The 14,627-nt window shown below is 46.5% G+C and overlaps 1 protein-coding gene across 1 annotated transcript in view; it reads right to left on the bottom strand.

Moving 5' to 3' along the window:
* MARCHF5 (membrane associated ring-CH-type finger 5) overlaps positions 1–13,356 on the bottom strand; it is a 65,336-nt gene extending 51,980 nt beyond the window's left edge. Inside the window, exon 1 of the mRNA XM_044297894.1 lies at positions 13,118–13,356. Within this exon, the coding sequence (XP_044153829.1) occupies positions 13,118–13,161 (44 nt within the window). The 5' untranslated portion in view covers positions 13,162–13,356. The remainder of the gene's footprint in view (positions 1–13,117) is intronic.
* Between the last annotated feature and the right edge of the window lie 1,271 nt (positions 13,357–14,627).

The following is a 14,627-nucleotide window of genomic DNA, read 5'->3' as shown; positions in this document are numbered from 1 at the left end:
ATTTTTTTTTTTTTTTTTTTTTTTTTTTTATGATTGCATTCAACTTGTTTTTGGCTAAAAATCATATTTTCAATTGGCCTTTATTAAAAATATTGAGCTGTTCAGTCAAAGGGTTAACTGTTTTTCTAAGGACTCATGCACACGAACGTATTTTCTTTCCGTGTCCGTTGCGTTTTTTTTGTTTGTTTTTTTGCTCACCGTATACATTCACTTCAATGGGTCCGGGGGATGGGGGGAAAAAGGATAGGACTGTCCCATGAAGGGCCAGTTGTTCCGTTCTGCAAAATACAGAATGCACACTGATGTCATCCGTATTTTTTGCGGATCCATTTTTTGTGGATAACAAAATACATAGTCGTGTGCATGAGGCCTTACTGTGTGACTGGTACTTTCACTTAAACTTTGTGCCGGTCATCTAATTACTCTTATTTTTAAGGCTACTTTGACACTCGCGTTTTGTGCGGATCCGTCATGGATCTGCACAAACGCTTCCGTTCAGATAATACAACCGCATGCATCCGTCATGAACGGATCCGTTTGTATTATCTTTAACATAGCCAAGACGGATCCGTCTTGAACACCATTGAAAGTCAATGGAGGACGGATCCGTTTTCTATTGTGCCATATTGTGCGTTTGCCTCCGCATAGTTAGGTGGATACCAAAATGCTGTAAGCAGCGTTTTGGTGTCCGCCTATAAAGCGGAATGGAGACTGAACTGATGCATTCTGAACGGATCCTTTTCCCACTCAGAATGCATTGCAAACTGATCTGTTTTGGACCGATTGTGAGAGCCCTGAACTGATCTCAGAATAGAGTTGTTGCGATACCAATTTTTTGATTCTGTTTCGATACTCGATACCATTCGATACCACGCGAAAAAAATAAACAAAAAAAGCCACGTGCATTCCTCATTTTTAAAAATGGCGAATCGCACAGTTTTTATTTTATTTTTTCTGTTCCGGCATTCACCACCTAGATTTTTTTAATATATTTTAATAGTTTGGACTTTTCTGACGTGGCGATGTAATATGTTTATTATTTATATATTTTATATGTGAAATTGGGAAAAGGGGGTGATTTATACTTCATATTTTAGTGTTTTTTGTTTGGTTTTTTTACACTTTTTATTTAATAACTATTTCCCCCTTAGGGGCTAGAACCTGGGATCTTTCATCCCTTTTCCTATTCAGCCTGATAGATCTCTATCAGGCTGAATAGGACTCCACACTGTCCCTGCTGCTCTGTGCACACAGCATCAGGGATGTTACCATGGCAACCAGGGCTTCTGTAGCGTCCTGGCTGCCATGGTAACCGATTGGAGCCCCAGGCTTACACAGCTGGGGCTCCGATCAGAAGCTGCCACTGCACCACCAATGAGGGGGAGGGGAGAGGTCCCTGTGGCCACTGCCACCAATGATTTTAATACTGGGGGGTTGAGAGGGGCCGGCGCACTGTGCCACCAATGATTTTAATGGGATGGGGGGGTTGAGGGGGGGGGGGGGGGCGGCACACTGCACCACCAATGATAACTACCCCTTTATACAGGAGGCGGGTACTGGCAGATCAGCGGCAGTTAACTGCCGCTGATCGCAGCTCCCTGTCAGGGGCAGGGTGCCGGCAATGCGATTCTGCTGCCGGCACCCGCCTCCTGTATGTGTTAAAGACTGACTACTGTATATGAGTCCAGACTTTCACTATCAGGCCACACAGAGCGGCGCCCAGCGATGTCTCAGCACTCACCATTAGTCCTGGGCGCCGCTCCGTTCGCCCGCAGTGCCCCATTACTGTCTCCTCTCCTGCTCCACATGCTGCTGATTACTATCGGAGCGATGGGAGGAGACATCAGCTTCACTAGTGGGCGTTCCTTCTCCCTGGCTGTAGCGCTGTCCAATCGCAGCGCAGGGAGAAGGAACACCCACTAGTGAATCTGATGTCTCCTCCCATCGCTCCGATAGTAATCAGCAGCATGTGGAGCAGGAGAGGAGACAGTAATGGAGCACTGCAGGCGAACGGAGCGGCGCCCAGGACTAATGGTGAGTGCTGGGACATCGCTGGGCGTCGCTCTGTGTGGAAATAATCCTATCATTGGTGGCGCAGTGCGCCCGCCCCTCCTCCGCCCCTCTCTTCTCATTGCCGCCCCTCCTCCGCCCCTCTCTTCTCATTGGTGGCAGCGGCAGCAGCACAGGGGGAGGGAGGACAGCTTCCTTCTCCCCGTGCTGCTGAGAGAGAACATGAGCGCGCCGATAGCAGCGCGCTCATGTTCAGAGATACTAGACTGCGCAGAAGCGCAGCCCAGTATCGAAAAAACGGAAATCCCGGTATCATATCGATACCGGGACAAAAGTATCGATTGGGTATCGAAATTTCGATACCCGCAACAACCCTATCTCAGAAACGGAAAGCCAAAACGCTAGTGTGAAAGTAGACTAAACTACTGAGGTCATAAGCACTAATTTAAGCCACATTCTTATCAATAAGATAAGGATGGACCTTTAATGAGTGTTTATGTGAGAGCAGAGATAAGGAGTAGTCTACTTCTCATGACAGAAAGGAAAAACAATCTGCAGGCAGCTAGTAGAGCATCTCAGCTCTGTACAGAAAGAAGTATTCCATAGTGTTAATAAAGACCAATTGAAAAAAGGATTTTTAGCTCAAAATTAAAAGTATAACGCAATAATAAAAAAAAATTGCTACCAAAGGTGTACATAGCCTCATTCACACATCAGTGTTTTGGTCAGTGGTTGTGAGCCAAAACCAGGACTGGAGCCTCCACAGACATTAGGTATAAGGAAAGATCTGCACCAGTTCTGTGTTTAGAGCCGCACCTGGTTTTAGCTCAGAAATCACTGACCGAACACTGACGTGTGAATGAGGCAATATTCCAAAAAATTCACAAGAGACCCAACTCTTGCAAATTCCAACATGTAAAAAGCTTTTTATTTCTGCCGGGTCGCCATCTTCTACCTGACCCTTTGCGTACAGGTTTATAGTAACCAAACAAAAACTGTCTAAAAGAAAACGGACTTTCACAGCAGTTTTCATAGCAACCAATCACAGCACAGCTTACATTTTTCACTTTAACCACAGGCCTTTACTACAAGGCTCCGTCCACTCCGAGTCACCCTGTATATTATAGCGCTGCAGTTCTTATACTCCCAATCCTAAGCATGCCTTCATGTGATGTTCCCCATGTTTTCTTTTTGTCCCTGAAAAACTGTTTAAAAGAGCCCAAGGGGTGGTACCTATAAGCAACGGCGCCCAGACACGCCTTCCCAAACCGAGCTCGGCTCCTCCCCTCTTTCTCCACCTCCCTCCGCTCCAGGCGACGCATACATCTCATGTCACGTCCATAGTGCGCAGCAATCTCGCCAGGACATGGGCACAACTACCAGCTTTCCCATTATCCCAGGTGTTCCCACCTTATAAACTGATGGCATATCACTAGACTATGCAACCGCTTTATGATCAGTGGGGGTCCAACTTCTAAGGACTACCATCTTAAAAACTGCGTACTACATGGTGTACTTTTTTGTGTATAGAAAGCTAGTGTAGACAGAGTCTGCGCCCTTAGCCTGATGTATACCAGCTCCCAGCATGTGCGGTAAGGTTTCCACAGATTGCACCACTATGCAGAAGGCTGCCGCTAAAAATAAAACGTTTTATTTTTCGTTTGATTGTTGTTTTGTTTTCTTACAATAGACCCTATGGGCGACTGTACGGCATCCAGCAACGGCCTCCATCTGATGTATACGTGCAACGGCAGGTTTAACGGCCCTATTACACCTACATGCAGCAATCTCCTCAGCTATGCCATCGCTCGTCCCCATACTGAATCATTGTTTGCCGGCAGCAGAGCGCTGATTACATGGCACAATCTGCCGCCGACAAACGATTTTTAAACATGTTGAAAGACTCCAATTACTCATTTGCTTGTTCATCAGGTATTCGGCAGTATTACACTGCCTGATCATCGCTATCGAGCGTTCATACGAATGTTTGTTAGTGATGATCTTAGCAATTATCTGCAGGTGTAAAAGGGCCATTACAATGCCAACAAAGCCAAATCGCATAGTTTAATTTGATATACCCTGGTTTTTTGCTGCATACTAACATATAGGAGCCAGAGAGCAGCAAACTAGATGTATGCCCCCCACCAAATCACTATAAAGAATCACAGAAAGAATACACTGAACTTGAGACATCATATAGAACATGATATATTTCAAGGCCTCACAGAAGATTCAGCAGTAGGAGGATGCTCCCAATACCCAGCTATATACCCATACACCCAATTAACATTTTTAAGAGTGAAGCACTCTTTACCTCTCCAGCAGCCCTGTCACGTTTCCCTTGCGGCCCGCTCTCCTTACAGCCACCCCTGGAGCTCCCGCCGGCTTCCCCTACTGCAGGACCAGTATAGCTCTGATGCGCGCATATACCCACCAATGACAAAGCTCCTTGCTCCTTGGTTATTTTAATGGGGGGGGGGTGGGGGGTAGTGCACTGCGTCACCAATGATAATTACTATAGGAGCAATAGGGGAGGAGACCTCAGCTTCTCTAGTGGGCGTTCCTTCTCCCTGGCTGTAGCGCTGTCCAATCGCAGGGCAGGGAGAAGGAACGCCCAGGAGAGAAGCTGATGTCTCCTCCCCATTGCTCCGATAGTAATTAGCATATGGAGCAGGAGACAGTAATGGAGCGGCGCCCAGGAATAATAGTAAGTGCTGGGACATCTCTGGGCTTCGCTCTGTGTAGCCTAATACTTAAAGTCTGGACCCAGGAAAAGTCCTATCATTGGTGGTGCAGTGCAGCCGCCCCTCTCTCCGTTCATTGGTGGCAGTGGCAGGAGCAGCACAGGGGGGAGGGAGAGACTGCTTCCTTCTCCCCTGTGCTGTTGAGGGAACATGAGCGCGCTGAGAGCAGCGCGCTCATGTTCTGTGATACTAGATTGCGCAGCCTAGTATTGAGAAAATGGAAATCCCGATATTGTATCGATTGGGTATCGAAATTTCAATACCCGCAACAACCCTACGCCACAGTATAGAGCAAAGGCACTTAAAGGCTTCAGTAAAAAAAAAAAAAAGAAGTGAAAACCCACCTATATCATCACACATCGCCCTCCGCTACTGCACATGAAATAGATTTCTGTTGGCTGAGAAATCAGAAACTTTAAAAGGGGTTGTCCCCCGAAAAATCTTCTACAGTTTTCAAACCAGCACCTGGATCAGAATACTTTTGTAATTGCATATAATTAAAAATTCTGTATAGCCCACTAAACTGGAATTTATAAACCGACTTAACAATATTCTGAGATATGAAAGAGGAGTAGATTTGTAAAGAAGATGCCCAGCTAAGTTTATGGCTATTTGGCAGGGATGGTTTGAAGCCCCTGGATTGGCGTTGCGGGGGCAACTTTCGGTACTAGGTAAAATGATATGAGCCTTGGAGACTCCTGTTATGGCTCCGACCTGTGACTGTGGGCAAACCCAACGTTCTGGGCTATGCAATCAATTGTTGATGCAGTACCTTCATAACATGAGCTGATGTAGTCGTCTCTCCCCAGGGAAGTTGGGGGGGGGGGGAGCGATTTCTAAAGTATGTACTATGTGTTTTGGTACTTTATAAAAATTGATATAGCAATAATGACAAAATATGCAATATTTGTATTAGGGTACTTTCACACTAGCGTTTTTCTTTTCCAGTATTGAGTTCCGTCCTAGGGGCTCAATACCGGAAAAGAACTGATCAGTTTTATCCTAATGCATTCTGAATGGAGAGTAATCTGTTCAGGATGTCTTCAGTTCAATCCCTCTTACGTTTTTTGGCTGGAGAAAATACAGCAGCATGCTGAAGTTTTCTCTCCAGCCAAAAATCCTTAACGCTTGCCGGAATGCCGGCATTATTTTTTATTGGAATCTATTAGTGCCGGTCCCAGCATTAAAATTGCCGCATTGACGGATCCGTTCTTCCGGTCCGCGCCTGTGCAGACATTTAAAAATGTGAAAAAAATAAATACGGGATCCGTTTTTCCAGATGACAACCGGAAAGACGGATCCGGTATTGCAATGCATTTGTCGGACAGATCCGCATCCAGGTCCATCTCACAAATGCATCCATTTGGTTCAGGCTTGCTGGATCCAGCAGGCAGTTCCGGCGGCGGAATCCTCTGCCGCAAGTGTGAAAGTAGCCTTAATGTAATACTTTATTATGCTTTGACTCAGATATATATGGATCAATGTACAAGAAATATTCTCTTTTTCGCAATTAAAAAATATACTTTATTTTAAAAAAATCTGTATAGCCACTGAGTTTTTGAATAAAATGTATCTGTATAGCGCCACCTACTGTCTGTTTATTTCCTATTTCTTTGTCCTGCTCACTGAGAAGGCCGCACATGCTCAGTGTTATCCTTCGTCTCACTCCTGAGCTGTGATAGGCAGAGCATGGACATGCCCCCTGAGCTGTGATAGGGTCAGCATGGACACGCCCCCTGAGCTGCAGCAGAGAGGACACTCCCCTCGAACTGTCAGCTTGCTATAAATCTAGCAGAGCAATGAATAGGGAGATCTCTGGATCCATGTGAGGTACAGGTCTGGTTCTAGCTTTGTTAGAATGAGATTGTCATGTTCTATTTCAATTTAATTTGTTTACATTAGTCAAGGGATCACCCTTTTAACTTTAAGCAATGTACGGTTGATGCAAAGGTGCATACAGGTGGCTGTGAATGCAAAACCATGGGAGCTAGTGTCATAATCTGCACTGGGGGTTCTCTGTCATAATGTATTCTTTACACCTCTCCCTATTTTTAGGATTTTTTTCCTGAGCTACACCCAGCTCAGCTCAGGTGCAATCTATTTATGTGTAACTGGCCATCAGAGAAGATCTATCTGTGGCAGTGAAAGGGTTATAGTATATTGTAGAATCCCTTTCTTCCAATTTCCAAGAGGCAATGTGAAGCAATACTGCAGTCAACGTGAATACCGCGGCATGTGCTATATATAATACCCGTCTGATGCTGTGGTATGTGTGCCAGGCTCTGAGAAGGTCCCTTCCTGCGAGTCTCTGCAGAGTGACGGCCATGACAAGTCCTAGGGGTTACTAGCCCTTTCATTTTCATTGCTGTCCTATAGCTAGTGTGAACACATTTATAAGACAGCCATGACGGTCCAGCTCAGTCACCGTCTTCTCTAGCCAGGAGGAACAGACGGGGCTGCATTAAAGAGGTATGCCCAACAAAACATCCTCTGTACGGATGCCCTACATGAAAATATTTAAGGGGGCCCCCTACTCAAGAAGCCTTTAATTAGCTAAACTGCTGCTGCAATAAGCTCAGCATCAAAGGAGCTTCCAAACAAAAGGCAGTTGTCCTCCTGGAGCTAAACCTGAGCCCCAAAGTTCCCTGCACACAGTGCAGACTCTTATTCGGAAAACCTGCACAAAAACATAAATCTGCTATCACATTTTTTGTGCGGATTTTCTGTTTATGTTATGCCATGACAAAGATGTTTTAATATATGCAAATTAGCCTCTAGGAGCAATGGGGGTGTTGCCATTACACCTAGAGGCTCTGCCTTCTGCACATTGAATGACAGGACCAAGTATGATGATGTTTTGACTGCCTGGCCCTGTCATAGTACAGGGGGCGTGGCAGGTGCAGAGATAGCAGAGCCTCTAGGTGTAATTACAACGCCCCCGTTGCCCCTAGAGGCTCATTTGCATATATTAAAACATCATATTTCTCAGCAATGCAGACACACATGAACATGGGACCAACACTCCTCAGCTGCCAAGCACACATGTAACAGGTCTGCCAGTGTCATAGGTACAAATCTGCTGACAGATGCCCTTTAACAACCCCACTGAAGTCTATGGGGAAAAACCTCTCTACAGAAGAAGCAGAATCGCACAAACAATTGACATGCTGTGGATTTTAAAAGCTGCATGGCCGGTCGATTTCCGCACAGAAGAAGAAAAAAATAAATAAATAAAAAAGTGTCAAATCTTATTGACTTTGCTGGTAAGGTATTATGGTGCAGTTTTTCCGCATGAAAACCGCCTCATGGGCAGGTAACGTAAGGCTGGGACTACACAGTGATGGGTGTCGCGTGGTATTAAGTCAAAGAAGTTGTGCGAGAAATAACATTTGCCCAACTTGCGTTCTTGCAATTATTTCAGAGCTGTGATTCGGTCCTAAAGACAGAACCAAATTGCAGAAAAGTCGCAGTTGCGACTTGCCTTGTGGTGTACGATGGCAAAGTTTTAAACAAATTGTCCAAAAATTAAACATTGATAGATTTTCTACAACTGCTGCAGAGGTGGCATGTCGCGAGTCACACTGCGACACCACTGACAATCATCAGACACAAGCTGTAGCCCCAGGCTGAGCGATGCAGACACTAAGTACAAGGTTTGACTCCATTAACTTACTTATCAAGCTTTTTACATTGGTGCAAATATATCACCTAAAGGCCTCATGCACACGGCAGTTGTTTTGGTCCACATCCGAGCCGCAGTTTTTGCGGCTTAGATGAGGACCCATTGACGTCAATGGGGCCGCAAAAGATGCGGACAGCACTCCGTGTGCTGTCCGCATCCGTTGCTCCGTTCCATGGTCCGCAAAAATATAACCTGTCCTAGTCTTGTCCATTTTGCGGACAATAGTTATATCAATGGCTGTCCGTGCCGTTCCGCATATTGCGGAATGCACACAGACGCTATCCGTGTTTTGCGTATCCGCAATTTGCGGACTGCAAGACACACAACGGTCGTGTGCATGTAGCCAGAAGCAGCAGAAAAATATAGCGGAATAAAAACACAAAAAAAATAAAAACAAACAACTCCTACATTCTGGTACCAGATGGGGTAGAAACAGCTCCAGGACTGCAGTATCTAGCATCAGTCTAAGGCCTCATGCACACAACCGTTCTGTTTTTTTGCGGTCCGCAAAACACGGAAGCTGCCCATGTGCCATCCGCAATTTGCGGAACGGAAAAGGCGGCCCATTGCAGAAATGCCTATTCTTGTCTGCAAAAAACTGACAAAAATAGGACATGTTATATATTTTTTTGCGGAGCCACGGGATGGAGCAACGGATGCGGACAGCACACTGAGTGCTATCGGCATCTTTTGCAACCCCATTGAAGAGAATGGGTTAGCACCCGAGCCGCAAAAACAGCGGCTCGGATGCGGACCAGAACAACAGTCGTGTGCATGAGGCCTAATGATGCATAACGAACAGAGATTGTAACAGAAAATGAAGCCATGCTCTCCACTAGACTGATCCTCAGGAAGAAATTCCTTTCTGCAGCCGACAGAAAAAGTGAAAGTAAGCATCGCCAGAACCACGTAACAGGAAGAAATAAAAACTGAAAGTACACCGCGCCCTCAGAGGACAGAGCTACGCCTATACTTCAGGGTCGCTGTACTGCACCAGTAACCGAGGACGGAGTTTGGTTTTAGGCCTCATGTCAACTATCGGATTTTTCTTCAGCACTTCATGCGTTTTTAAACCGGGCAGAGCACTGACCCATACAAATCAAGAAGGCCCACATTGGTTAATTTCACGGATCTGTGCACCCGATCCGAAAGTCTCATCACAGGTCCTACTCTTGTCAGTTTTTTTGCGGAGGGGAAAAGCCCTTTCTAATGATGGAAGCGAGAAGAAAATAAAAATAAAAAATACAAAAAAAATAAAAATAGCAGAGCACATGGGAGCTATCCTTTCTACAAGGATCCTGCTTCTGCGGAGGATTGAAAAGCTAAATCAGCCGTGTGCTTGAGGCCGTAGGTATAGTGAGCGCCGTGCACCTACGGGATAGATATGTGATAGAGCATGCAAAAAGGTTTTTCAAAACCTCCATACTAGGGATTAGCAAAGGGAGCTTCCGATCCTAGATCTGAAGTCGCTTTGCTCAAAACATCAGTTTAAGGGCTCGTTCACACAAACGTTTTTTGCGTTCCGTATACGGAACCATTCATTTCAATGGTTCCGCAAAAAAAACAAAAAACGGAATGTACTCCGTATGCATTACATTTCCGTTCAAAGATAGAACATGTCCTATTATTGCCCGCAAATAACGTTCCGTGGCTCCATTCAAGTCAATGGGTCCACACAAAAAAAACGGAACACATACAGAAAGTACTCCATATGTCTTATGTTTTTACGGAACAGTCTATTGAAAATTTTATGCCCAGCCCAATTTTTTCTATGTAATTACTGTATATGCCATATGGAAAAACGGAACGGAACCACTACTGAAACAAAAAACTGATCCGTTAAAAACAGCCTGCAAAACACTGAAAAAGCCATACGGTCATGTGAACAAGCCCTAATGCTGTACGGAGATCCGTCTCCATACAGCATTAAAATGTATGGCCTCCGACAAGGCAAAGCGAGTTATTCCCAAAGTCTTCGTCCATCCCTACGCCATACACTTCCCGATGTATAACACAATCCAGTCATGTACATGAGATCTTAAAGGGGTTGTCCAGGTTCAGAGCTGAACCTGGACATACCTCCATTTTCACCCCAGCAGCCCCCCTGACATGAGCATCGGAGCAGTTCATGCTCCGATGCTCTCCTTTGCCCTGCGCTAAATCGCGCAGGGCAAAGGCATTTTTCTGAGTTCCGGTGACATACCGGGCTCTCTATGGGGCTGACAGGCAGCCCGGTGACGTCACCGGCACTGATGGGTGGGATTTGGCTCTGCCCTAGCCAGTAAAACGGCAAGGGCAGAGCTAAAGCCCGCCCCTCAGAGCCGGTGACGTCACCGAACACACTGCTGGGCGGAAGTTACCGCCCGGCAGTGTGTTATTGAAAACACAAGAGCCTGTGCCCTGCGCGATCTAGCGCAGGGCACGGGAGCGCATCGGAGCATGAGATGCTCCGATGCCAGACTCAGGGGGGCTGCCGGGGTGAAAATAAGGGTATGTCCGGGTTCAGCTCTGAACCAGGACAACCCCTTTAAAAGGGGATGTGCAGTGGTTTTTATTGATGACCGATACTCAGGAGGGGTCATCAATATCTGATCAGCAGAGGTCACACCCAGAACCCCGGCCGATCAGCTGTCTGAGAGGAGAAGGCGCTCCAGACGAGCGCTGCTTCCTGGTCATTACACTGCACATCGTCTCGGAAGTGCGGTGTAATACAAGTACTCGCTCCATTTACGTGAATGGAGTGAGTACATGTAATTACACTGCGCCACTGCTCCAATGGAGACAATGCGCAGTATAATGAACAGGAAGCAGCGCTCACATGGAGTGTCCGGGTGGCGGACCCTCGCCGATCAGATACTGATGGCCTATCCTGAGGATAGGTCAATATAAATCGCTGCACAACCACTTTAAAAAGGGGTTTTCCAATCTCAACATTTGTATCATATCGATAAGGATGTGCCACCAATGTCAGATAGGTGCGGGTCCCACCAATCTCCAGAACGGGGCCCCTAAAGAGAAGGGACAGCAGCAGCAGATCCAAATGTACAAAGGTAAGCCATATGCCTGAATCTGACCGCCTCTTCTCTTCTATTGTAACACTGGCACTGTCTTCATCCATCACATTTTACCATGTAATGCATTGCAGCCGACTGATCTACTTACGTTTCCCATCATTTCTCCGCTCCTTACGTTTTCACACTACACCTAAACCCACTGCGGAGCGAGACGCGTCCCTAAATGTGCCCTCTCTGGGCCGTACTGTTCTTTAGACGACAACGTCACAGAGGTGGACCTTCCGCCTCTGACCAGAGCCAGGGCTTGAATGGGCACCATGAACAATACAAAGGCAGGGGCCTGAAACGCGTCACCTTCTAATCCCTGGACACGCTTCTGTACCAACTTGTCTTGGTCAGTCCTGCTTAAAGGGGTTGTCCCATCTCAGATACTGGTTGCATATGGCTTAGAGTACTTTCACACTTGCGGCAGAGGATTCCGGCAGGCAGTTCAGTCGACAAAACTGCCTGCCGGATCCGGGAATCCGGACGCAAACAGATGCATTTGTGAAACGGATCAGTCTCACAAATACATTGCAATAGCGGATCCATCTTTCCGGTTGTCATCTGGAAAAGATTTAATGGTCTGCGAATGCGCAGACGGAAAGAACAGATCCGTTTTGCCGGCACACTTGGGGCCGGATCCGACATTAATGCATTTCAATGGAAAATAACGACGGATCCGGCATGCGTTCAGGATTTTTGGCCGGAGACAGAACTGCTGCATACTGCGGTATTTTCTCCGGCCAAAAAACGTAAGAGGGACTGAACTGAAGACATCCTGAACGGATTGCTCTCCATTCAGAATGCCTTAAGAGAAAACTGATCAGTTTTTTTCCGGTATTGAGCCCCTAGGACGGAACTCAACACCAGAAAAGAATAACCCAAGTGTGAAAGTAGCCTAAGCTCTGCCATCAGTGTCAGATAGGTGCGGGTCCCAATGTCAGACAGAATGGAGTCCCCCACGCTGTGCTCTCCATTCATCGCTATCTGCGTTCCGAAAATTGTAAAGTCCCATAGTAGCGAATGGGGAGCGAACCACGCAAGGGCGGCCACATCTCCATTCACCGCTTGGCTATTTTCAGAACTCCCATAGCGTTGAATGGAGGGTGGCGGCGCATGCTCAGCTTCTCTCTTCACTCCCAGAGGCTGGACCCGCACCTAGCTGACATTCATGGCCTATTCTAGCAATTGCCACTGATTGTTTCCATAATCCCCATAGACTTGACTTCTCCGTTCAGCCTCCTTAGTTTGCAGAATACTATCAGAAGACCCCCCTTTTTATAGGTGGGGGTCCCTGACGTATATGACATCTATACGGATTTAGGGTTGTCCCCCAGCTTTCCACTGCCTGTGAATGACAGATGTGTAAAGGAATGGACTATCCAGACATGTGATAACGTTACACACCATGGGGGAGATTTATCAAGACTGGTATAAAGGAAAACTGGCTTAGTTTCCCATTGCAACCAATCAGGTTCTACCTTTCATTTTTCAGAGCATTTAGAAAATGAAAGGAACAATCTGATTAGTTGCCTCTAGAAACCAGTTTTCCTTTGCACTCTCCCTCAATGACAGGGCTGAAGTCCGGGTGACATTTACAGGACCCTCCCCCCGCCGCCATTCACCTGTCCAGCATCTGCTGCAGAGAGACGCTGTTCAGTTCCGACATGACGGGCTCGCGGCGGCTCTCTCTCTCCTGACGGACGGCCCGGCCTCACACACAGCGCTCACAAGTCCATTCACGGGTCCCCCCACGAGTGAAGACGCAAAGTCCGCTGCTCGTTCAGCGCAGGCCGGTGGTTGTCAGGTCACCAGAGTCGTCTCTCCTGTGGCGTGCGTCATGTGATCCGCCATCCCTGCGTGCTGCGTCATGCGCAAGTGACGTAAACCGGAAGTGAGGGGACCAGTCACCAGGCAGGAGGCGTTGCTTCGGCAACAGCTGGAGAGGTCCTAGCCTCCACTTCATAGTGCTGGATGATGGGAGTACTCCCGTGATCTGCAGCCTGTGTGTCTACGGATGGGAGGAGTAGTTTCCCAAGGGAAAGACAATCTAAAAGTCGCTGATCGATTGAGACCTTCATGGCTGTGTTCTTTTAAAAGTCTAAGTGACTCTTGGATTTGTGCCATAGACTGCTGCTATTATTTATTGGACCTAAGGGCTCATGCACAGGAATGTATTTTCTTTCCGCTTCCGTTCCGTTTTTTGTTTTTTTTGCGGACCATATGCGTAACCATTCACTTCAATGGGTCCGCAAAAACAACAGAAGGCACTCCGCAAAAACAACAGAAGGCACTCCGTGTGCATTCCGTATTTCCGTTGCGCAAAAAAAGTTGTGAATGTCCTATTATTGCCCGCAAAACACGGTCCGAGTCAATGGGTCCACAAAAAATACGGAACACATCTATATTTCATCTGTATTTTGCGGATCCATACTGTAGATATGCTATGCCCAGCCTATATTGCTCGTGTTTGGTGATTATTAAGTTACTGTTTCCGATCCACAAAAAACTGATCGCATATGGAAACCATATGGATATGTTTTGTGCAAGAACAGAAAGAGGTCTTAAAGCAGAGGGAAAAAAGCGCAGATATGGAACAACGGATCCGTGAAAAACGGACCACAAAACAACAGACGTGTGCATGAGCCCTAAGGCTAATTTCAGACTAGCGTGTGCAGTCCGCGAAGCGCGCTGTGTGTGTGACACAAGTACAGACCTCCCAAGGGTCCCTCTTTGTTACCCAAGTCCCTCTTTGCTCCATAAATGTCCCTCTTTTTGATCTGAGACGTAGATTTTCATTATTGCATTTACAATATTGACCCAGAAAGTGTTTGTCTGGTTCCTCTCTGTATATTAGAGCCCTCCGTGGATATTATTTGATGCAATTTTAACTTTAGAAATTTCTATATTCAGATTATTTTTGCACTATTTGGTAAGAGAAAACTATTGAAGCAGATAAATGGCCAGGAAAAATGGGTCTATTGCGCAATTAACCATAAGTGTCCCTCTTTGAACATCCAAAAAGTTGGGAGATATGCAAGTATTGCCTGGACTGAACGCTGCTCCTGAGACACAAGCTCACAGCATTAGGGCTCATGCACGTGACCGTATGCATTTTGCGGCCAGCAAAAAACG

Source organism: Bufo gargarizans, chromosome 6, assembly GCF_014858855.1.
Source record: "Bufo gargarizans isolate SCDJY-AF-19 chromosome 6, ASM1485885v1, whole genome shotgun sequence".
NCBI lineage: Eukaryota > Metazoa > Chordata > Amphibia > Anura > Bufonidae > Bufo > Bufo gargarizans.
Note: the sequence above shows the minus strand (reverse complement) of the source record. Positions and strands in the feature narration are given on the sequence as shown.